General features: G+C 44.0%; 1 protein-coding gene across 1 annotated transcript; it reads right to left on the reverse strand.

Moving 5' to 3' along the window:
- Nucleotides 1–777: 777 nt before the first annotated feature.
- On the reverse strand, nt 778–8386 carry ptp4a1 (protein tyrosine phosphatase 4A1). The gene is made up of 5 exons (XM_072498396.1): nt 8234–8386; nt 7000–7092; nt 5425–5555; nt 3576–3650; nt 778–2442 (listed from the first exon to the last, which is right to left on the reverse strand). The coding sequence occupies exons 1-5, from the start codon at nt 8336–8338 to the stop codon at nt 2325–2327; spliced, it is 522 nt and encodes a 173-aa protein (XP_072354497.1). The 5' UTR covers nt 8339–8386; the 3' UTR covers nt 778–2324.
- Nucleotides 8387–25909: the final 17523 nt, after the last annotated feature.

A 25909-nucleotide genomic window follows, 5' to 3' on the forward strand; every position in this document is an offset into this window, starting at 1 on the left:
TCAGATTCTACAACTTCCTTAATGGATTCTAGCATTTTCCCCATACAGATGTTAAGCTAACCATCCTAGTTTCTGCCCTCGCTCCTTTCTTGAATAGAGGTGTTGCATTAGCAATTTTCCAGTCTGCTGTAACTGAGAATTTAGGATATCATAGCCTCCTATTTCTTCAACACTCAATAATAATCTTCATTGTCACAAGTAGGCTTACATTAATACTGCAATGTTACTCCCACATACTAGCTAAATGAACACTTGGCATGCTGTTCATAACTTAATTTGGACCTTTCCGATAAAGATTATTATAATAAACTCAATTATTAGTGTCACAAGTAGGCTTATTTTAACACCGCAATGAAGTTGCTGTGAAAATCCCCTAGTTGCCATACTACAGCGCCTATTCGGGTACACAGAGGGAGAATTCAGAATGTCCAATTCACCCAACAAGCAAGTATTTCGGGACTTGTGGGAGGAAACCGGAGACCCTGGAGGAAACCCACGCAGGCACAGGGATAACATGCAGATTCCTCACAGACGGTGACCCCAGCTGAGAATTGAACCTGGTGGCCCTGGCGATGTGAAGCAACAGTGCTAACCACAGCAATGCAATGATCCTTGCACTTCTTCACACTTAAACCCATTAACGGAAGTTTTTACCCAAAGTTTTCACAATTGTCATCATGACTCAACACCTGAAATAATTGCATCAAGTTTAAAGCTACAGATAAATGGCATAGTTGTACTGACTCAGTACAAGCTGTAAAAGAACCACCAATAAAATACTTTTTTTCCACTTTTTATTTCAGATGACAAGCTCTCGCACTAGATTTTAAACAAGCTGTGAATACTGGCAAATTACTTCTCCCACAGAACTATACCACACGTTCCCAAGACAGTATAAATATGGTTTATCTAACATTAATACAACATTGCATCAAATTACATAATTAAATGATTATCCAAGTATTAACTTATGCAATCAAAAGGCATACAAAATATTACAGACATCAGGACCTGCATAGACTAAGCAGAAACTCAAAAATCACGCTTCTGACAAGTTGGTAAACCTCCAATAGTACATCAAAAGAAAGATTACAAGTTTCAGAAAGTTACTGTACAGTATGAATTTAGCTACAACAAAGCATTTCTACTTTTAAAAAATTACTTGGTATGTAATGGGTAAACCCCAGTATACATTTTCTGCACAAGACGAAAAGGCAACATACTAAATATCCCCGATTCCCCAATGCTTGTTTCAGCCCCTCCCTAAAGATCAATTGCAGAGTGCCAGTGTTCCTTTGTAAGGCTTTATTTTGAAAATTAAACCCAAGTGTGCTTATGTATGCTTTGAGCATTGCAATGTGCAGTCAAATGAACTGATATGTCCTTTCGGACACTAAAGACTGCATAGTGGGGCGGTGGGGTAAGAAATTAATGTATGTCACATGATTGACAACAAAACTATTAAATGCATTGCAAGCCTTTTCAAAAATGCATTATACATCAGAACAGAGGGCATTCAAAAGTACTATTAAGACTTTAATCAATGATAAGTTTAAAAACAAAACCTAGGCGTAGTACTGCTGTGCAGGAATTAGTTCTAGTGCAACTGTGGGAGGACGTGTAAACAGTGTTGAAGTGTACAGTGAGCAGCCAGCTGAGTTAAATCTTTGACACTCGCGTGCAGGACACTCATTTGAAGGAGCTATGCACAAGATTCATGTAGCATTGTCCCATCCAGGCAAACTTTCAATGAGATGTATTGAAAAGCTGATTGTAGTTTTACAATTCACAGAGTGACTCAAGACAGGAAGCCTGGAAAAGGATTGGGGGGGGCGGGGGGGGGTGCAGAGCAGGCAGGAAAAAAATGTTAATGATGAACTGCTCACAAGATTCCAGCTTCTTCTCACATACACATGGATCCCAGTAAATGAAATTCTGGCAGCAATTTAGTGCTTATTTAGCCATTGTATATCGTTGCATTTGTAAACAGAAACAGTGCCCTGTATTGTATACTCATGCTGTATTTCACACCCATGTTAACTGTCTTAAGAGCAAAGAGTCTAAACTCAAACCGATTGGGCAGGGACTCTCTTATTCTAGTTTAGAAACATACAGCAGCAACTTTTTAGCTCACAAAAAGAAGTGAATCTGAAGGCAAGAGAACCTCAGGTTTTAAAACAAAACACCATCTCCATCTCCGAACCCCTACGAAAGCACCAGTTTACATTACAAGCACATCTAAAATTTTACGTTCCACAGCTGAACTGCCTAAGTTGGCCTTTCTCCTCTGCCTTCAGTTGAATTAAGTGATCAATCCTCCAACATTACTGGATGCAACAATTATTCCGATGTCCATTGGAATCTTTAAAGCGTAGACGCATTTTGGGACGGTATTTCTCCAGGTACAGGAGTTGCTTGCTGTTGAAAGCTCCGCGTCGCTTTCTGGAATACAAAATACAAGGATTAAAAAGTAGTCCTGTGCTGGTTTTACCTGTGCAATTAAAAATTTACCCAAATTCTGCCATCTTTAAATGTCTTACACCAGAATCCTTCAAGCTCATTTATTGGTACAAATAATTCAGCTACCCACTGCACTTTAGCTATTCAGCAAGTTTGTTTTAATGGTCCCTTCAGTCTTGGAAGAGGCTAATTCAAATACTGGCCATATTCTGCTCAATACGGATATGATTAAATGAGTAAGTGATTCATGCTCCAGCATATGTTGTGCAGAGTTTCAACATAAAACTGCCAATTCGATTGCTATGTTTGCAAAATAATAATTTTCAACATGATCTAATGGTCACTATTGCAGGTGTTATGCTCAGTTCAAATCAACTACTTAAAGGAGATCGGAAAAGGTTTGCTAAAATGTGAAGATGAAGGCTAAATTCAGAAAGACAGTTGAGGCTTCAATAAAAATAAGCTGTATATTTACTTCAAAGTGCATCAATTAAATAGAGGGGTGGGGAAAGTACAGTGTGTAGATACTGAGAAAAGGCTCATGGGGAGCATAAACAGCAGCACAAATTATGTGCATGCAACATATGCTATGTAAACTGTAAAGAATCTCAGAAGCATTTGAAGCAAGATAATTGAAGCAAATATTGTTCAAACTGCAATTTAGAGGGCATATGAACATCAAAAGGGACAAGACTCCTTTAGAAGAAATCTACAATCCCAGCAAACAATTTGATTATAAAGAGTGATGAATTTAGTTTAAAAAAAAAAAAGATTAAAAGCAGCATATATTGTTAGTCAGACTTCCAGATATTGAGGTTTGATAAAAAGTTGAGATTTCCAGTTGAGGGGCATATCGCAGCTTCCAAGTGTAAAAAATGCTTGCGGTGTGTTAAAAGCACTGGCAAAATGGAGATCAACTGCTAATGCCATTGCAAATTCTTACACAAAATGTAAATCAACAGCTTCACAAACCATAGCTTAATATTTTACTTCATTTGTAAATGAGGCTAAAAATCAAGCATCATGGGCAGTTTAAGGACTTACAAATCCAAACCCTGTATTCTGCACACAATTTGGCAGAAGTGTATAAAGATCACGTGACAGACTTTACTTACTGTCGAATGAACTGAACGGCATCTTCATACTTCATTCCACATTCAATCAGCGCCAAGGCCACCAGAACTGGAGCTCTGTATAGAAAGGAAAATACATTCAGGCAACATCACTTTCACTTCCTGAAAAATCTGGACAAGTTGTGTCCATCATGGTCGCATACTCAACTGTACCCCCCCCCCCACTGGATGATTTAGTCCAAACAAAGTATATAAACAAGTGTTTTCAGCCCATCGGATGAATTCCTATGAATCAGGTACTGATTTTATACAAAATGCCAACCGGTTCCCTCCCAGAGCTGCAATGTTCAGTTCGAATTGACAATGTGCTTCAGAGCTTCCTCCCCCACTAACCAGTTTTTATGTTGCTCCCACCTCTACACTGTAACCAAGTCAGATTGTTTCTTTGCATGAGTAATAGCAACAATCTTTATTAGTGTAACAAATAGGCTTAAATTAACACTGCAATAAAGTTACTGTGAAAAGCCCCTCGTCGCCACACTCGCCGCCTGTTCGGGTACACAGAATTCAGAATGTCCAATTCACCTAACAAGCACGGCTTTTGCAATTTGTGGGAGGAAACTGGAGCACTTGGAGGAAACCCATCCAGACATGGGGAGAACGTGCAGACTCTGCAGTGGCCCAAGCAGGAATCGAACCTGGGACCCTGCTGCTGTGAAGCAAAAGTGCTGACCACTATGCTACCGTGCCACCCACTGGATATTAACTAGCAGATGTGAAGCAGTGATGTAAACTAGGTAATGACATCAGCCTTGCGAAAAAAGGCTTGATCAGATGCAGATGTCTCCATGTAAGCCATGTTACATTTGAGATCAATGTAAGCCGGTATGTTTACTGAACTTCCTCAAGACCCCTCTCAACTGGCCACTGGTCTATTCCCATGATACAAAGCAAATTACTAATATACCCAGCCAAATCAGGTCATAGAAGATCTTGGCTTCCTGTTCATTGAGCTGCAAAACAATATCTAATACATTACCTTCATGCAGTTGTCAACCTCAAGTCATAAAAAGCACTACAAGATCCTGTTTACTTTATGAAAACAGTGTTAAAAAAAAGTTATAAGTACCTCAGCCACCCTCCAGCCCCCATCAGGAGTACCTCTCAACATGCCACAATTGCTGCAGTGTTCTTGCCTCCAGCACCCTTTCAGCCTTGGGCTTAGTATTCTCTCCTTCTGCTCGATTGAGAAAATTCAGCTACCTCTGCTGTTTTTTTTCTGGAACTCCCTCTCCAAACATTGACTCACACTTCTAAACTTTAAAAACATGTCCCATCTTTTCAACTAAACTGATGCTTAATTCAGATTGCAACTCAGCCTTTATACTAATACCTTGTTTTTTTTCCTTCCTCTTGAAACACTTTCTGCACTAAATACTCTACAGAAATGCAAGTTGTTGGACTACACTGTGCACAGCACTGCAGCCTCAGCAGCAAAGCCAGGGACCCAGGTTCAATTCAACCTTTTGGTGACTTGTCTTTGTGGAGTTTGCACGTTCTCCCAGCGGTTGCTGGTTTCCTCCGGGTGTTCCAGTTTCCTCCCACAGTCAAAAGATGTGCAGGTTAAGTGGATTAGCTATGCTAAATTGTCCCTAGTGGCCAAAGGTGTGCAGGTTAGATGGGGTTACTCAGATAGGTAGAGTAATCTTTTGGGAGTGTTGGTGCAGACTTGATCACCAAATGGATCTTCTTCTGAACTGCTGGGACTCTATGGATACATGCAAAAGTTAACTATGTACAAATGTTGGCCTCAGCTAGGCACATTCACTGGTGTGCTTGATTCACAACCACAGCAGAAATACCATGCAATAAAAATCTGAATAGTACACACCGCCCAAGCCCAGCTACGCAATGGACAGCAACGCAACAGCCAGGCTCTTCACGGAACTTGGCTCTCAAAAGGGTTAGCCAATCATCCACAATCTGGTTGGAAGGTGGAGCACCATCATCAAATGGCCAGTCCTGTTAGAAAGAGAGGAGCTATTGTATTTTTGTGCATCAATTCACCATTTTACATCAACACAACCCCTACCAAGCACAGGACCATCAATGCCAAACCTTTCTTGGTACCTTGAATGGAACTTCCATTGTCAGCCAAACTGCAAAGTCTTTAGGCCAAATTTTATAACGCTGCACCTTGAATGATAGATTCTGTACATTTACCTGACCAAGATGTGCACTCTAAGACCTTCCATGCAAAATTCTCTATCCTGTACTGCAGTCAATTCTTTGCAAGAATCTTAGTTTATGGAGGAACAATCATGCTGGAATCAGCTGTGCTCTCCCTATTCAAGAATGCATTTAAAATGGTGAATTTTATGCTCAAAATGAGGATTGTTGCTAAAGGAAAGTGTAACGCTTCCCTTTTTGGGCACCCATCAAGCATCCTCAAAGCACTAGTTAGATGCAGAGCAATCATATCGGACTGACTGGACTGAAACGGATTGAATTAGCTTTAAATAGGACCGTTACAGCATACAGAAGTGCTCTACAGAGTGGTTCTGTTAATAGACAAGCAATCCAGAGTCCTGGAATTCAAACCCCACTATGGCAGTTAGGGACATTGAACTATGTTAGCTAACTAATTCCGGAATAAAAAGCTAGCATCAATAATGGTAACGATGAAGCTACAGTTTGGTAATAAAATTTATCAGGTCCTTTAGAGAAAGCAACCTGCCATTTTTACATGATCTGGCCTACAGATTCCAGTCCCACAAAGTGCTCGACTCTTAACTGTCTTAACAAGCCGCTCATTTGTGTTCAAGATGGAAGCTCATCACCACCTTTCTCAGTTAGGGCTGGCCAATAAATGCCAGTCTTGCCAATGAGGTTCATGTACAATGACTTTTTATAAAATCACTCGGATCTGGTCTTGAGTTCAAGGACTAGAGGTGGGGCAGCAAACTATTCCAGCTGGTCAGTTTACTAACAACACTGCTGCAGGCTTGAGATCACTACAGCAACACATGTCAATTTGGACAGATGGTTCACAAGGTGGAAATGTTACCATGATAGACTGGTGCTAAGAATGCTGCTTTAGACCAGAGTGGTGCACAGGAGTGAAAAGTGATACGCCAAAACTAAAAAGCAGTTAAACATTAATACAAGTTATGGCACATCATTTGCTAGAGAAGATCATCAACTTTGAATTAGAGTGCCAAGTTATTTTAAGGGGAGGAGTCTCATACTGCTGCAAAATACCAGATTAAAATGGACTATTATGTATTATTGTCAGTATTACAACACCAAGTTAAAGTCCAACAGTTTTATTTCGAATCACTAGCTTTTGGAGCGCAGCTCCTTCCTCAGATTTCACCCGAGTGATTCGAAATAAACCTGTTGGACTTTAAACCTGGTGTTGTAAGACTTCTTACTGTGCCCACCCCAGTCCAACGCCAGCACTTACCAAAAACTGAATGCCTTCTTTTTCAACTAGAGATGTGTCATAGGTTGCTTCACACACTCTAACTACCGTAGTGACACTGTACTTCTTCAACTCCTGAAAAAAAAATGTTTGCATGGTAAACAACTCTACCTTCGATCTGAACAAGTACACAATATTTTATTTTGACCTGAGCCTTAGAATCATGGCACAAGCTGGATTTTGGATAAAGTATAGACTTTAACTCAAAATTTTGTTTGACCTTAAATCGATTGCCATCAGAATCAGGATGACAACATAACGAAGCATTTCATTTCAGTTCACATCTTAGACACTTACATTACATTAGTACACAATACATTGTCACTAAGGAAAGATTTGCTCCAGACAGACTGAAAACATTTAAGATTGTGCCTCTCCTGGCTTTTAATTAAACCAAGGCCTTGTTCTGAAAATAATGTGAAAATGGCCAAAGTGTCAGTTAACATGCTGATAATTGACAGGGGTAGGGAGAGGCACATGGAGATGAAGAGGGAATTTAATGAAGGAAAGTACTTCTAAAAAGGCAACTAGGTAGAACTAAATAGGATTCAGAGTGGCTCAATCAAACTCCATTTAGAGCTTCTGTCAATACAAATTTTAGGTTTCAAATTTCTGCCTATTTAGTCTTTAAAAATACACAGCTCAGACACAAATAATGCAGGTTTATGGTACAGCCAGTTTCTTTTACCAAACTGCACTCATCAATGGGCGCAGGTTTCAAGGAACCCATCATCTGCTCTTCCACCTGGATTTTGAAAGCCACTGCAACAGAACCCCAGCTGCTCAACCTACAGCAAGAAAATGCCATCAGAAGCAATCAACTGGAAGTCATATCCTGCAGTTAGCAAATGTTTAACTGTCAAGCGACCTGCTCCAGTTTGTCCTGAAAATACTTGCTTCAACCAGCCATAATGTAGGCCAGGTCAGACAAATGACCTGAGTAAGTAAAACATTGGAAACTAAAACTTGGAGCCGGCTTGACTGTACAAGGAGAAGGAGTCGACAGTCAGAGTGCTATATTAAGTTACTTTATTGGTTTGACTTGTTAAATAATGAGCATGTTTCAGTATAGAGACTGTGATAGGTATTATGTCTGCTTTCATTAAGTCTCAGATTTGGGAGAGAGGCTCCTAAGAAGTGCATTTACGATAGCTTCACCCAACTTTGAAAACCACCAGAATGCCAAATGTTTAACCCCTTTAAAGTGAGCACTCACCTCTATGAATTTATTTAAGGTTGCATTGGTAGGGTTGTGTGTAATCAGGAATCTCATGTTCTTGTAGGTAATTTCCACAGGCGCTGGACGATTCATTCGAGCCATCTTCTTATAAAAATGCACAAATCCTATAAAGTGAAAAAGAACTATCCCACAAAACCTGAAATAAAACGGTCTGGTTTTGTCAAATTCCACTGACAGAGTGTATACACGTACAAAGGCTTTTGATGAACCTCTTGACAAGCAGCAAATCTTCAATCCAGTAATACTGTGACCGACAAAAATCAGCCCACTTGGTCACCCCATCCAGATACGGTCTTCGATGAATCAATTCGCTGGTTACTCTCAGCTGCTGGTAACCTACTGTCGAGGGGTTTCTCAAGTGAAATAGACTTTTACAGTTCACTTGTCTGCATAGACGGCGTGCTGTGCCTGGCAGTAGTCTCCACTGCCCTTCAGAAACTCCATAAATGTGCGACCTAGAACACCACAGAACTGCTGCAAATAAAGAACAGAAACATTCAATGGAACATCTGCAGAAATTGTGTGCTTCTGCTGCACGTTACATTTGCTCAGTTAATAAAGAACCAAGACCAGTGAGTTTCAAGAAGGTGGATGCCAAAGTTGCAATTTAAGTCATGAATCGGGTGAGTGCTGTTCAGCCAAACACTGGTACTGGAAACACTTGATTGACTGCCCTTTGCCAGCATTTGCTCGAACTACAACACCTCTACCAGCCTTAAATACAAATCACTGATTATAACCTGCAGCTTTCCTTGTTTTCCAGTACTCTAGGATTCCAGAAACTGAAAGATTTTAAAATGCAAACCAGTGAACTATCAGTTCCCTTAAAATACAGAAACAAGCTTTGTTTTCAATGTCCAGGAGTATAACTTTTCAATTTAATATCGTATGCACATTTGAATTCCATGCAAATCGCCAGTCAGAACACACACACAATAACAATGTTTGTTCCTTTGGCAACAAGATGCTGGAATGTGGATTAGAAGTCACTAGGCAGGCAGGAATCAATGGAATGTAACTCTGCACATATAATCTGCTATGTAGTTTAGACACTATCAGAAAGTTTTATTTTCTTCTAAACTGCACGGTGCAGTGACAAGGGAAAAATTTGGACAAACTTCTAGAAACAGCATCTTTTGGGTCGCAAGTCAGTTGGGCAGCTAGATTTTCAGATGAGCTATGTATGATTCTATCTCACCCGGCATTAAACTCTCAGGTTCTAGCTTCTCCATATTTCCATTTTGTTTGTTAACATACGTGTGATTGCAAAGGTCAGGACTGCATAGGGAAATTAATTCTAATGATATAAATAAAGCAAGCGCAGTTACATCAGGATAAAAACAAATTACTGCGGATGCTGGAATCTGAAAGAAAAACAGAAAATACTGGATAATGCAGGTCAGACAGCATCTGTGAAGAGAGAAGGGAGCTAACCTTTGTTAATGAGACATCCAGACTCGAAACGTTAGCGCCCTTCTCTCTCCACAGATGCGGTCAGACCCAGTTACAGGTTTCTTCATATTCAGATTAAGCATTTGAAAAATTGAACACAAAAAATACTTCACATTACTGCACTGCCAGAGGGCAGCACGGTAGCATTGTGGATAGCACAATTGCTTCACAGCTCCAGGGTCCCAGGTTCGATTCCGGCTTGGGTCACTGTCTGTGCGGAGTCTGCCCATCCTCCCAGTGTGCGCGTGGGTTTTCTCCGGGTGCTCCGGTTTCCTCCCAGTCCAAAGGTGTGCAGGGTAGGTGGATTGGCCATGCTAAATTGCCCTTAGTGTCCAAAATTGCCCTTAGTGTTGGGTGGGGTTACTGGGTTATGGGGATAGGGTGGAGGTGTTGACCTTGGGTAGGGAGCTCTTTCCAAGAGCCAGTGCAGACTCGATGGGCCGAATGGACTCCTTCTGCACTGTAAATTCTATGATTAATTAAGTACTTGCATGCAAGGAGGAAGCAGAGTAACTTATATAGGCCAGTTATTTTAAACATTCAAGATCAGATTTTTCAAACTCCGTTGCAATCCACGGAGGGGGGGGGGGGTCGGGATGGCCGTGGAGCAATCAGTTGCGGCAATCCCGATCACAGGAGAAGCACCCAACGGCCTCGACCGGGTTTTACGTTGAGAATGCCGGTGGCGCACGTGTCCCCATAGCCAGATCTGGCAGTGCAGTGCATAGGCCCGGAGCCCAGTGGGGAAGACTCCCTCCTCTGGACTTCAGCGTGCTGTCCCCGGACCAAATTAATTTTTTTTTTTTTTTTAAATGGCAGAGTCTTCCCGCCAGAAGCAGCTGCAGAGGTCACGTGCCCAGCATGTACACTGAAGTCACGCAGTCAATGCTTTGGGTGCAAAATCACAGGAGGTTTTCCTCCATTTTGAAGCTGCCAGCAAGAAAGCAACAGGACTGCGTGAGATAGATAATTTTGCAATAAGGAAGAGGGAGACAGACACACAAACAGGCTAGGGCATCACAATTGAATCTCCTGGAGAGCTTCTCTAGGACAAAGTAACGCGAGAGCTCCGGGACCACTGATGAACAATCCAATAAGCTGAAATCAGGAACAAAGCAGTATAAAGATGATTTCTTGAGGTATGGCTTTATTAATTGTGCCAGTGCAAATGATGCAAAGCACATGTGTTCTAGGTGCAGGGAAGAACTGTTGAATGAAAGTTTAAAACCATCTTTGATCTTTTTTCAAAGGATGCAGCAAGAACTTAAATCATCAGCTGAAGTCCTTTGCAGAAATGTAACATTGAATGACAAAGCAAGTGAGAGAGGAGCTAGGTGAGGAGTTAGAAGCAGGTCTGTGGGCAGAGGTCCTGGGCAGGGTTAATTCCTCATCATGTGCCAGGCTCAGTCTAATTCAAGTTAAGGTGGTCCACTGGGCACACATGACGGCAGTGAGAATGAGAAAGTTTTTTGGGGTAGAAGACAGTTGTATGAGGTGCAAGGGCAGCCCTGCAAACCATGTCCACATGTTTTGGGCATGCCTGGAGCTTAGAGTTCTGGCAAGGGTTCGCGAGAGCAATGTCCAAGGTGCATAACACACAGATGGTGCAGAGTCCAGAGAAAGCGATCTTTGGAGTGTCAGAAGACCCGGGAGTTCAGGGAGCGAGAGAGGCCAACGTCGTGGCCTTTGCCTCCCAGTGGCCCGGAGACGGATTTTATTAATGTGGAGGGACTCGAAGCCCCTCGCGCCCCCCCCCCCCCACCGTCCGAGTGTGGCGACTTGGGTTAACAACATGGGCTAGGTTCCTCAGCCTCGTGAATATAAAGTTTGCCTTCAGAGGGTCTACGCTAGGGTTCTCTCGGGAGGTGGCAGCCGTTCGTCAACTTTCTTGGGGAAAATTAAAATATCAGCAGCAATCCGTAGGGGCGGGGGGGGGGGGGGGAAAGAAGAGAGAGGGGGGTGAGTGCTTCATTGGGATGCTGTGGGAAGTCTGAGTCGTGTGGGGTAATGTCTATTTAATTGTTATTGTATAGTCTCTTTTTGCACTATGTTAATGTTCACTCTAGTTTGTTTTGTTATTGTTACTACTGTTTTTTTATGAAAAATTCTGCAAAACCTCAATAAAAATACTTTAAAAACACATTGAACTTCCGGTGGCGGCCATGGAGTAGGTCGCACATTTGATAGCTCCCGCCTGTGACGGACGTTTGGACCTTTCCCCCCCCCCCCCCCCCCCCCCAGTTTTATGGGATAAATCGGTGCTGAGTGAGACAGAGAGGAGAAATCCCCCTCCAGTGTATGGAGAATTGGACCAGAAGTGGCTGTGTGAGAAGACAAAGTCCCATAAGGAAGACGCGAGCAGAGCTGGTAACACGGGAAAGCATGGCAGAGAAGCAGGCCACGGAGAGACGGCACAGTGGTCGATAGAGCAGCTGGTGAAGTTGTTCGAAGATTGCTTTGCCAAGTTGAAGAACACGCTGTACCCGATTAAGGCTTCGATTGATCAAGTTGTGCAGAATCAAGAGACCCATGGGAGAGCGATCCAGGAGGTGGAGAAAAAGGTGTCCGAGCACAGGGAGTACATAACAGTGCTGGAGACCAAGGTGGAGCTGATGAACGACCGCCAGAAAAGAATGCAGGAGAAGCTGGAGGACCTGGAGAACAGGTCCAGGCGGCAGAATCTTAGAATTGTCAGCCTCCCTGAAGGCAGTGAGGGATCGGATGCGAGGACTTGTGACAGACATGCTGGAGAAGTTGATGAGGGCGGAGGCATTCCCTCGCCCCTGGAAGTGGATAGAGCGCACAGAGCCCTCGCGAAGAAGCCCTGAGCGAACGAGTCGCCGACGGCGATGGTGGTACGCTTTCACCGTTCCTGGACAAGGAACACGTTCCGCGGTAGACAAAGGAGGAACAGAGCAGCAAATAGGAGAACTGTGAGCTGCGCACTTATCAGGACCTGGGCACGGATCTGGCCAAGAGTTTAATCGGGCAAAAACAGCCCTCTTTAAGAAGGGGGTGAAGTTTGGGATGCTGTACTCAGCCCATCTGTGGGTCACACATGAGGAACGGGACTTCTACTTTGATACACCAAACATATGGACTTTTAGTAAAAAAAAAAAGAGGCTGGAGGCGAATTAAAAGACACTGAAGCCTTGAAGATTTGTTGTGCTGGGTTGTATAAATCAAGTAGTGCTATGTGTAATAAGGGGCTGTTTGGATGGCTAACAGTAATTTTGTCTTACAGGGAGCTGGTTAGAGTGCGGGATGGGCTTTGAATTTGGTTCTGCTTTTTGGGTTATTATTTTTCTAAAGTGGCTGTTTCCTCACGGTATTTTCTGATGTTTGTTTACTGGGGAATGTGATGCTTTTAAAATGTTTATCCATGTGGGGGGAAAGGGGAGAGAACAATGGGGAGACAGATTGCTTGGTGCCATGGGCAGGCGCTATCAAGTCAGCAGACTCTCAAAGCGCAGTGGGGGGTGAGCAGGTGTTAAGCTGGAGCTTGACTTGGGGGGGGGTTGGGTTTCTAGTGCAATTGCTAGGCGGCAAGGAGAGAGGGGAGCTGCTTTGCTGACGGGGCAGAACTGTTACTGGGGACAAATGGGAGGTCGAGAACGGCGACTGCCCGAGCAGGGGCTCGAGGAAGCAGAGGGCGCGGGCTAGAGGCTGGCCTAAAAAGGGTGATGGTTAGTCACGGGGGTGGGCTGGAAGCCCCCCTGACCAGGCTGATCACATGGAACGTCAGAGGGCTGATCATGAGGGCTCGAGTGTTTGCGCATTTGAGGGGGCTGAAGGCGGACGTGGCAATGCTACAAAAGACACACCTAAAGGTTACAGACCAGGCGAGATTGAGAAAGGGGTGTATCAGCCAAGTATTTGACTAAGGGCTGGACTCAAAGATCCGGGGGGGGGGGGGGGGGGGGGGGGGGGTGTAGCGATCTTGATCAGCAAACGAATGGCATTCGAGGCAGGGAGAATCGTGAGAGACAAGCGGGGTAGGTATATAGTGGTGAGTGGGAAGCTGGAGGGGGTGCGGGTGGTACTCGTGAACATAAATGCTCCGAATTGGGACGATATGGAATTTGAGGCAGGTTTTAGTAAGATCCCAGACTTAGGAGTCACATAACCTGATCATGGGAGGAGACTTTAACACAGTCATTGATCCGGAATTGGACCGGTCAAAATCCAGGACAGGGAGGAGGCTGGCTGCGGCAAAGGAATTGAAGGGGTTTATGGAACAGATGGGGGGGGGGGGGGGGGGGGGGGGGGAGAAGAGTAGACCCATGGAGGTTGGCATGGCCAAGGGCGAAGGAGTTTTCCTTTTTCTCATGTCCACAAGGTATACTCTCGCATCAACTTTTTTGTTCTGAGCAGGCAGAGGTGTTGGATACTGTGTACTCAGCAATCGCAGTGTCGGATCATGCCCCGCATTGGGTGGATCTACGGGTTAGTGTGGAGAGAGGGCAACGACCGCTGCGGAGACCGGATGTGGGGTTGCTAGCGGGCGAAGCGATCTGTGGGCGGGTTAACAAGTCCATCCAGAACTAAATGGAAACAAATGATACGGGGGAGGTCTCTGCAGCGACCGTCTGGGAAGCTTTGAAGGCAGTGGTCAGAGAATGGTAGGGAAGAGCTTTCAATATCTGGGAATCCAGGTGGCCTGGGAATGGGAGGCACTGCACAAGTTAAACCTATCCCGGTTGGTAGAACAAATGGAAGCGGACTTTAAGAGATTAAACATGCTCCCGCTATCACTGGCGGGGAGGGTACAGACTGTGAAAATGCCGGTCCTCCCCAGATTTCTGTTTGTCTTTCAGTGCCTCCCCATCTTCACCCCAAAGGCCATTTTCAAGCGGGTGAATAAGGTTATTTCAGGCTTTGGGTGGGTGGGTAAAACCCCGCGAGTGAAGAAAGTGTTGCTGGAGCGCAGTCGGGGGGAGGGTGGGTTGGCGCTGCCGAACTTCTGCAATTACCACCGGCTAACATAGCCATGATTAGGAAGTGGGTGGTGGGGGAGGGGTCGGCATGGGAGCAGATGGAGGCAGCGTGGTGAAAAGGCACCAGTTTGGGAGCACTGATAACGGCCCCTCTTCCGTTCTCGCTGGCCCGATACTCCATATGTCCGGTGGTGGCGGCCTGAGAATCTGGGGGCAATGGAGGAGATAAGAGTGGAGGGAGCATCGGTTTGTACCAGGTAGGCTAATGGTGGGTTCCGGAGTTGGCAAAGGGCAGGAATTAGAAGGATGGGTGATCTATTTATAGATGGGAGCTTTCCCAGCTTGAAAGCCTTAGAGGATAAATTATTGCCAGCAGGGAACAGGTTTAGGTATTTGCAGGTGCGAAACTTCGTGAGAAAACACGTGCCGGCCTTTCCGCTGCTGCCGTCATGGGGGATACAGGATAGAGTAGTCTCCAGTACCTGGTGGGAGAGGGGAAGGTTTCAGATATTTATCAGGAACGTTCGGAGGCGGAAGAAACTCCTGTGGAGGAGCTTAAGGACAAGTGGGAGGACGAGCTAGGAGGAGAGATATGGGGGGGGGGGGGGGTCAATGGGCGGATGCCCTAAGCAGGGTTAATACCTCCTCGTGTGCCAAGCTCAGCCTGATACAAGGTAGTCCACCGGGTACATGACAGCGGCTAGGATGAGTAAGTTCTTTGGGGTTGAGGATAGGTGTGTGAGGTGCGCGGGAAGCCCAGCAAATCATGCCCACATGTTTTGGGCCTGCCTGAAGCTTAGAGGGTTTTGCTAAGGCAATGTCCACGGTGCTAAAAACACGGGTGATGCAGAGTCCGGAGGTAGCAATCTTTGGAGTGTCGGAAGAGCCAAGAGTTTAGGGGGCGAAAGAGGCTGACATTTTAGCCTTTGCCTCCCTGGTAGCCCGGAGATGGATCTTGTTAATGTGGAGGGTTTCTTAACCCCCGAGTGTAGAGACCTGGGTTAGTGACATGACAGTCTCGAGAAAATAAAGTTCACCTTAAGAGGGTCAATGGTCGGGTTCACCCGGAGGTGACAGCCGTTCGTCGACTTTCTCGGGGAAAATTAAAATGTCAGCAAATGCAGTATTCCGGGGGGGGGGGGGGGCGGGCGGATTGTTGTTGTATGGTTGGGGTGTGAGAAGATTGAGATGGGGGGGGGGGGGGGGGGGATGTTTATTATACTATGTTGATGTCATTGTCTGTTATTTTTATAAAAATTTTCAAATACCTTAATAAAAATATTTTTTCTACAAACTTTAAAATACATTGAAGGATTTTGCTAACCAATGACATTGAGCAACAGTAATATATGGAGTTAGGTCACAGATCAGCCATGATCATACTGAATGGCAGAAGAGGCTCAAGGGGCTAAACAGCCTACTCCTGTTCCTGGGTTCTTAAATTAAGTTCTTCATCTGATAGAAGGATGACAGCTCGAGCTCAAAATGACAGGCTATAATAGGCTAAATGGCTGACTTCTGGCTATAAACTGAGAAGCTTGCAAAATTGTCACAGAAGCATGTAATGAATATGTTACTAACAAAATGACTGAAGCAGTGGATGCACATGCTTTGGATGGACTACATTGGAGACAATATAGTCAAAGTTCAGTGACAATTATTTCAGGAGATCGAAAGCTACAGAATGAACTGCAATTTCAACTCAAGTGGAGCACTCCAAAGACTGAAGTGCTAAATCTAGACCGACACTCCCAGTGCAGTACAGTGGGAATGCTGCACTGTCACAGGCACAAACTTTTCGATGAGACAATGTAAAATATTCCATGGCACTATGGAGCATAGGAGTTCTCCCAATGTCCGAGCAAACATTTAATCAACATCACTAAAAGATGATCTGGCTATTAAACATAGTTTCCAGAACCTTGCCATGCACAGCGACGGTTTTATTTCTTTTTAATAGATTTCACTTCAGAAGTAATTGACTACCTAAAGCATTTTGGCATACCAGAGATCATGAAAGCACTGTATAAATACAAGTTTCTGCCTCTTATGGCTGATAACTCAAGCTTTGTTAGAGACCATAGGGTCACAAGGAAGAATATATTTTTTAAAATGGACAACGATAAGACCAGGAAAGTCATTTTATGAAGAAAATCAATCAAGTGCAAGGCATCATTTTCTTCATGGCCCAATGTTCCAGAAGCTATGAGGTAGTGTTCATATCAAACTTTTATTTATAAATTACCAAGACTACGCACAGAAGTTCTATTACCCTGGCCAACAGTAAGCACAATGATCAAGTGTAACATGATTGAGATTCAAATAGCAAGAATAAGGAACCTTTTCTTTTCAACTTTAACAGAGCCAATTTCTTAGAAATGTTAAAAATTATCAATCGAATGAGTCAGGCTGCTCAACTCAAATAGACAAGTGAGGCACCTTGAAAAGTATAATGGAGAGTGTAAAGCATAATAAATACATAACTAAAACAATCAAATTAAAACTGTGACTCAAGTATTAACGAGGAACTAGTCTCTAAAAGCTACAGAAATTCAGAGAAAGTGGAGAGAGTCCAATGACTAACACACAATGCAAAAAGGCAGCAAGAGGCAAGAATAAAGAGTGCAAAAACAGGACAAGCGCACTGAGCATCCTGAATAAGGTCTACCTCCAAATATTCACAGCAAAGGCCTGAATAACACTGCCTTCATGGTAATGACTAATGAGAGATAAAGGTCTGGTATGAGCACAATAGCCTCCAGGGATTGATGGCTTTTACCTCAGGTTCAGGAGAGTAGGGCATGGATTTGAAAACAGTTGAAGGAATAACTGGAGTGGTATCGATAGATTGAAAACAGAGCAACATGGAGACTGCATTGAAAACAGATCGACAAATCAGACAAGCAACTGAATTCAATATTGTAAAATAATGGAATTAGACTCAATTTAGATTATCTAATTTTAGAAATCAGATAGATCAGCCTGAATCCAAGTGAACTATTATTTACTCTCAAAGTAGCATCCCAAATAAGATGTCAAGATATTTCTCAAATTAGGGTGGCAAGGTGGCACAGTGGACTCACGCCGCTGAGGACCTGGGTTGGATCCCGGCCCACTGTCCGTGTGGAGTTTGCACATTCTCCCAGTGTCTGCATGGGTTTCACCCCCACAACCCAAAGGTTTGCAGGGTAGGCGAATTGGCCACGTTAAAATTGGAAGAATTGGGTACTCAAATTTTTTTTTAAAAAAAACTTTGCACAAATTAAACTAGCCCGTGGGGAATTTAGGCAAATGTTGGGTATAGAATAGATACAAAGGGTAGGATACAAAATTCAATCCTTTGCATTCAACTAGACATTTAGGACCACTAGTTTTTCTTCACATCAGATCCAACACAACTGAACAGCATGTATAAAAGTGGGAATCATATACATGTCAAGATTCTCATGATCAATCTTATTTAGAAAATTCTCAATATCACAAGATTCTGGGTTCAACCTCTTTAGCCCCAACAGAATACAGGTGTTATATTTTTGTTACACACTGCAATGTTTCCACAAGGTAAAGAAATTGCCTCCTTACACAACAGCGAAACAAATCTAACAACTCGCAGGATAATAAGTGGTGACTTTATCGATAATTAAATGTTTAAGCTGCAACAGCTAAATAACAGAATATATGTTCAGAATTACCACCGGTCAGTGATGCATACCAACCAACTCCAAGGAACAAAAAAAACAAATTACTGGACAATCGCAGGCCTGACAGCATCTGCGCAGAGAGAAGGGAGCGAACGTAGAGTCTCAATGGCTGTCAAAGTGAGATACTACAAGAACGGCTCCAGGATTATCTATTCAATTCACTAAGGTCGGCTGAATATATTTTAAACATTTGGATCAACTGAAGGTGTGGGTCACAATAATATATAAACATGATGGTAATGGTTAGGTATGGGGTACAGATGAATAAGATCTGAGAAGCAGTAAAGGAGCCAGAGAAATACAGCATTGCAATATATATATATAAAGTTTGGTTATACTACAATTAAAGATGGCAGAGCAGCATGTCAAGACAGTAGTGTACAGCCAATATAATGTGGAAATCCCCAATATTAATTCACTGGATCAATTTCTTCAGAAAACATGTTCAGATAGCGTAGTTGAGATTACGTGGTTTGCATTACATGCTTGGGAGGAAAACGGTGACTTCTGGTTCCCAAGCTTTCCACTGGGTCCCAGGGGCGGCATGTGGCGCAGTGGTCAGCACTGGGACTGCGGTGCTAAGGACCCGTGTTAGAATCCCGACCCTGGGTCACTGTCCGTGTGGAGTTTGCACATTCTCCCCATGTCTGTGTGGGTTTCACCCCCACAACCCAAAGATGTGCAGATTAGGTGGATTGGCCACGCTAAATTGCCCCTTAATTGAAAACAATAATTGGGCACTATACATTTAAAAAAAAAAGGAATGGTAGTTTTTCATTCAGCAACACTTATGGATATGGTAGAAAACCAGTAAACTGGTTCTGGGCTAGAGAGGAACCTACAGCAAACACGCAGGGTGAGACAAAAGACTTTTAAGCCAACAAAGCTAGTGGGGGGGGGGGGGGGGGAGAAAGAGAGAGGGGGGGGGGAAAGAGAGAGAGAGAGAGAGAGAGAGAGAGCGAGCGAGCGAGAAAGGAGAAAGAAAAAATACTGCAGCTGGTGGAAAGCAAATAAAACCATAAACGGCAAGGAATCATTAATGCATCTTAAGCATCTGTGGAAGGAAATAATTAGGTGAATACCAGAGAACTGGTGAAACCCTCATTCATGTTTTTGTTACCTCCAGACTCTAATATTCCAACGCTCTATCAGCTTCCCAGCCTCTAAATTTGAGCTCATCCAAACTTTGGTATCCATGTTTCATTTATCCATCACCTGTGCTCACTGACATAACATTGAAACTAGGAGCTAAATGTAAAAGATCTTTTACCCAATTTGCTGCAACGGCATTTCCCACTCTTAACATTCTGCAGTCCGATAAACCTTCTGTGCACCCCCAATTCTGATACTTCTTGATTGTAATGGCTGCATTAAAGGCTGCTGTGCCTACAGCTATCCTGACCCTGAATTCTGGAATTTACTGCCAATGTCTCCACCTCACTCAACTTATTTGACGAGTTATTAGTCACCTGTCCCAATAACTCTATTGCTCGGTCTAAAAAGTGTGTTTCAACATTTTTGTAGTGTGGAACATTGGGCACTATATAAATGCATGCTGTTAACATTTCAAGCCTTCATCAGAATTAATCTCGAACAAATAGCTCAAAATGAGGAATAGCCAAGGATCCTTCTACATTGTAGCATGGGTTTTTCAAACTTTCTTTCCAGAGACCCACTTTTACCAATTGGCCAGCCATCGCGGTCCACGTCGGCCGACCTTTGCGACCCACTATTTTCGCTTACCGTTAATACGGCAGGTAACCCTGTTTGGTCCTCACAATTTCACTCCAATGAGGTTCACAGGAGAGAGAAATGCGCATATCAGGTGCAGAGTTCAACCAGTTCCTTTGTGCTGTCTTCATTTTTGAGGACGGGAAATTCAACCTCACATGTAGGTCGTTAGAACATAAGAACTAGGAGCAGGAGTAGGCCATCTGGCCCCTCGAGCCTGCTTCACCATTCAATGAGATCATGGCTGATCTTTTGTGGACTCAGCTCCACTTTCCGGCCCGAACACCATAACCCTTAACTCCCTTTATTCTAAAAAAAACTATCTTTATCTTAAAAACATTTAATGAAGGAGCCTTTGGGTGAAGAGGTTTCTCCTAAACTCAGTCCTAAATCTACTTCCCCTTATTTTGAGGCTATGCCCCCTAGTTCTGCTTTCACCCACCAGTGGAAACAACCTGCCCGCATCTATCCTATCTATTCCCTTCATAATTTTATATGTTTCTATAAGATCCCCCCTCATCCTTCTAAATTCCAACGAGTACAGTCCCAGTCTACTCAACCTCTCCTCGTAATCCAACCCCTTCAGCTCTGGGATTAACCTAGTAATCTCCTCTGCACATCCTCCAGTGCCAGTACGTCCTTTCTCAAGGAGACTAAAACTGAACACAATACTCCAGGTATGGCCTCACTAACACCTTATACAATTGCAGCAGAACCTCCCTAGTCTTAAACTCCACCCCTCTAGCAATGAAGGACAAAATTCCATTTGCCTTCTTAATCACCTGTTGCACCTGTAAACCAACCTTTTGCGACTCATGCACTAGCACACCCAGGTCTCTCTGCACAGCATGTTTTAATATTTTATCATTTAAATAATAATCCCTTTTGCTGTTATTCCTACCAAAATGGATAACCTCACATTTGTCAACATTGCATTCCATCTGCCAGACCCTAGCCCATTTACTTAGCCTATCCAAATCCCTCTGCAGACTTCCAGTATCCTCTGCACTTTTTGCTTTACCACTCATCTTAGTGTCGCCTGCAAACATGGACACATTGCCCTTGGTCCCCAACTCCAAATCATCTATGTAAATTGTGAACAGTTGTGGGCCCAACACTGATCCCTGAGGGACACCACTAGCTACTGATTGCCAACCAGAGAAGCACCCATTAATCCCCACTCTTTGCTTTCTACCGCACTGGTAATGTCCTCAAAAAATTCCACTAAATTAGTTAGGCATGACCTGCCCTTTATGAACCCATGCTGCGTCTGTCCAATGGGACAATTTCCATCCAGATGCCTCGCTATTTCTTCCTTGATGATAGATCCGAGCATCTTCCCTACTACCGAAGTTAAGCTCACTGGCCTATAATTACCCGCTTTCTGCCTACCTCTTTTTTTTTATCCTACAAAGCACCGATGTGAAGCAACAGCAACAAAATGCTACTCCTTCGCATCCAACTCCAGAATATGGAGTCTCATGGACTTGTGACATGTTTTAGTGTGCTGTCACAGGCGAGGCACAGACATTCAGTCTCTTCATTTGCAGTCGCTGCAAGTTAATAATGGACTCTGGGGGTCTCAAATCCAAAAGGATTTTTCACCCACCTCTTCCCTTAAAACGTGAAACATCGTCTCTGGAAAGTTGTGGCAAAAACTGATCAGCGCAGCTAGATGCAACTGAAGGCGGCCAGTCTATTGGCAGTTCCTTTACTAACATAGTTTTCTTTGATGTGTCGTAGCAGTATGGGGAACATGTAGAAGTTTTGGTTTCGTACTCGCACTTGCCAAACTTTCAATGACTTTTGGAAAGCATCTATTTCTTCAGTGTTGAAGGCAAACATCATCCCTCCCTTGCAATTTGAGGTTGTTGGTTTAAAATTGAAAAGATGTCTGCAAGGTTAAGACAGTTAGTACCCAACTCTCATTTGCCAGTACTTCCTTGTAAGTAACACATGGGCTTTGCATCCTGATTCGCATTGGCACAATTAATAAAGCCAGACCTCAAGAAATCATCTTCATACTTCGTCTCAGATTTCAGTTTCTTCTTAGTAGGCTGTTCAGCACATGCCCTGTGCTCTGTATACAACTCATACTAGCACTGCTTTGTCCTGCCGTGAACTCTCCTATGCAGCTCTCTCCAGCAGATTCAGTTGAGATCCTGGTCTGCTTGTGCCTGGCCTCATTTTCCTTACAACAAAACGATCCATTTTCCAAGTCCTGTTGCCTTGCTTGCTGGTAGCATAAAACAAAATGGAGGACTCTCTCCTCCATGATTGCGTGCCAAAAGCACGGACATACATGTCAGTGTACGTGCTGGGCGCAAGACCCGTTCTCTGCCGCCACTTCTGGCAGGACTGCAACGTCGCATTTAAAGGTCGGTCGCGGCTGTTGGGTCTTTCTCCCACGATCGGGAAACGCTGTGACCGATCGCTCCAATACCGCCTCCCCCCTCAGATCCCGACTCAGTTTACAAAACCCTGGTGTAAAGGAACAAAGTCTATTCTATTCCTCCCACATTAGTCCTCGCCTGCTCCCAGACCGTGCTGTCAGAAGGAGTGGAAATCATTTGAGGCAACTCTTCAGTAAACCACAAGACCATTCGGCCCATTGAGTCTACTCCACCATTCAATCATGGCTGATATGCTTCTCATCCCCATTCTCCTGCCTTCTCCCCATAACCCCAGGTTCATCAAGAACCTGTGAATTGGCTTCCACAGCAGCCTTCTGCAACAATGAGTTCCACAGATTCACCATCCTTGTTCTGGCTGAAGAAATTCTCCTCATCTCGGTTTTAAACGATCATCCCTGAAGGCTGTGCCCTTGGGTTCTAGTTTCTCCTACCAATGGAAACATCCTCTCCACGTTCATTCTATCTAGGCCTTAGTATTCTGTAGGTTTCAATGAGATTTCCCTCCCCAAACCTTCTAAACTCTACCGAGTACAGATGCAGAGTCCTCAACCGCTCATGACAAGTCATTCAGTCTGGGGATCATTCTTATGAATCCCCTCTGGACCCTCTCCACAGCCAGAACATCCTTCCTTAGATATGGGGCCCAAAATGGCTCATAATATCCCAAATAGGGTCTTACCAGAGCCTTAATACAGCCTCAACAGTACACTCCTGCTCGTGTTCTAGCTCTCTCAACATGAATGCTAACATTGCATTTGCCTTCTGAACTGCCAACTGAATCTACATGTTAACCATAAAAGAGAATCCTGAACTACGGATGGCAGTGGTTAGCACTCCTGCCTACAGTGCCCAAGACCTGGGTTTGATCCCGGCCCCGGGTCACTGCCTGTGTGGACTTTGCATATTCGCCCATATCTGTGTGGGCTTCACCCTCAACCCAAAAGGTGTGCAGGGTAGGTGGATTGGCCATGCTAAATTGCCCCTTAATTGGAAAATAACAATTTTCTACTTATTTAAAAAAGAGAACCCTGAACTAGACCTTCAAGTCCCTTTGAGCTTATGATTTCCGAAGCATTTTCCCATTTAGAAAATAGTCTATGCCTCTATTCTGCCTACCAAAGTGCATAACCTCACATTTCAACATTATATTCCATCTGCCACTTCTTTGCCCACTCCACCAGCCTGTCCAGGTCCTTCTGCAGCCTCCCTACTTGAACACAACCTGTTCCTCTACATATCTTTGTAACCTCGCAACAGGACAAACCAGTTATACTTGGGATACATGCAACTAGATCAACCACAGCTCAGTTTAAAATCCGCATGAATCAGAATTAATGTGCAATCAGTAGATTACAGTCAGTGGGCGCCTGCACAATTTTTTATTTGAAAATCCAGACAGCTCTTGCAGGACTAGTTCTTCCCTTTACAGGGACACTCCACCAAAGTCGAATCAGATAAAACGGAAAGCTGATCAGTAGGGGTTATCCCAAAATTTGGTATGCAAATCCATCTTGGTCATGTCTGTACCAAGTAACTTTGAATTACTTCCCATTTTGAAAGCACTAGAGCTCGAACATAACCTTCATGAATAAACATTTCTTGAAATTGAGTCACAAGGTAATTTAAAAGGTACACCATAATCTGAAGGCACAGTCTCTACCAGCCTAACAGGGAAATTAAAAGGATTCCAGTAACCAGCCCTCATTAAAGGAAACTAGATTGGCTTTCCAAAATTTAGATTCATACATGAATGCACCAAAACAACTCGGGTCTGAAATTCCATCAGTCTGAATCTGCCCCAGGGTTTGTCTCCTTCCCTCCAGATACTGGGAGAAAAGTTGGAACAGAACAGCTGATACAGCAGGTCCTATTTTCATAGAATCCCAGTGCAGATGGATACCATTCAGCCTATTGAGTCTGCACAGACCCTCGGAAAGAGCACCCCACCAGAGACAAAACCCCACCCTGGGGCAATTCACGGTCAATCCACCCAACTCCATCTTTGGACTGTGGGAGGAAACCAGAGCACCTGGAGGAAACCCACGCAGCCACGGGGAGAATGTGCAAACAGCAGTCACCCGAGGCTGGAATTGAACCCGGGAACCTGGCACGGTGAGGCAGCAGTGCTAACCACTGTGCCACCATGCTGCCCCATTTTATACTTTTCAAATACATTGGAGCACATATAACGCACGTAGTTTGCACACTTGGGTGCCATTTTGGTGCAGAGGTGCATTCAATCGCTTAAAGCAACAGCAACATTTTCTTTCTGCAGTGTGAAAAATATCTAGACCTTAAAAAATATTTTTCTTCAAATGAATCGGAAACTTGGGACTGCTCATTTCTGCGCAACATAGGATTACAGAGTCAGGAACTGCACCTATCTTAATTTGTATCCCAGGCTGTACCTTTTGTGGAGCTTTATATTTGGCAAGGCAGAAGGGGCATTTTAAAGTCAGAGAGACACATTTGATTCAGGCTGTCCTTGGCTCAGGACCTTCTTTTGGCAAAAGTTATATGACTTTTCAGACGGACCAGCAGGTCCTAAGTTTGGAGGCATGAGTGTGACCTTGTTAAAGTCCCATCAGATCGAAGCAGAAGCCATTTTGTAAATTGACAAGATTGTTTCAGGCTTGTGATTTAGTGCTTTAATCCCTTAAACGTTAGGCAAAAAACACAATTGACAAGAGATTTTAAGTTTGAACCTTCGTGTGTACCAGTCTGGGCTTTGAGGTGTCATTCCAAAGAACCTGATGTGGAGATGCTGGCGTTGGACTGAGGTGAGCACAGTAAGAAGTCTTACAACACCAGGTTAAAGTCCAACAGGTTTGTTTTGATATCTCTAGCTTTCGAAGCGCTGCTCCTTCCTCAGGTGAATGAAGAGGTATGTTCCAGAAACACATATATAGACAAATTCAAAGATGCCAGACAATGCTTGGAATGCGAGCATTAGCAGGTGATTAAATCTTTACAGATCCAGAGATGGGGTAACCCCAGGTTAAAGAGGTGTGAATTGTGTCAAGCCAGGACAGTTGGTAGGATTTCGCAGGCCAGATGGTGAGGGATGAATGTAATGCGACATGAATCCCAGGTCCCGGTTGAGGCCGCATTCATGTGCGCAGAACTTGGCTATAAGTTTCTGCTCAGCGATTCTGCGTTGCCGCGTGTCCTGAAGGCCGCCTTGGAGAACGCTTACCCGGAGATCAGAGGCTGAATGCCCTTGACTGATGTGTACCCAGACTGGATGGGAACATTCCTGCCTGGTGATTGTCACGCAATGTCCGTTCATTCATTGTCGCAGCGTCTGCATGGTCTCGCCAACGTACCACGCTTCGGGACATCCTTTCCTGCAGCGTATGAGGTAGACAACGTTGGCCAAGTCGCACGAATATGTACCGCGTACCTGGTGGGTGGTGT

This window comes from Scyliorhinus torazame, chromosome 4 (assembly GCF_047496885.1).
Source record: "Scyliorhinus torazame isolate Kashiwa2021f chromosome 4, sScyTor2.1, whole genome shotgun sequence".
Taxonomy (NCBI): Eukaryota; Metazoa; Chordata; class Chondrichthyes; order Carcharhiniformes; family Scyliorhinidae; genus Scyliorhinus; species Scyliorhinus torazame.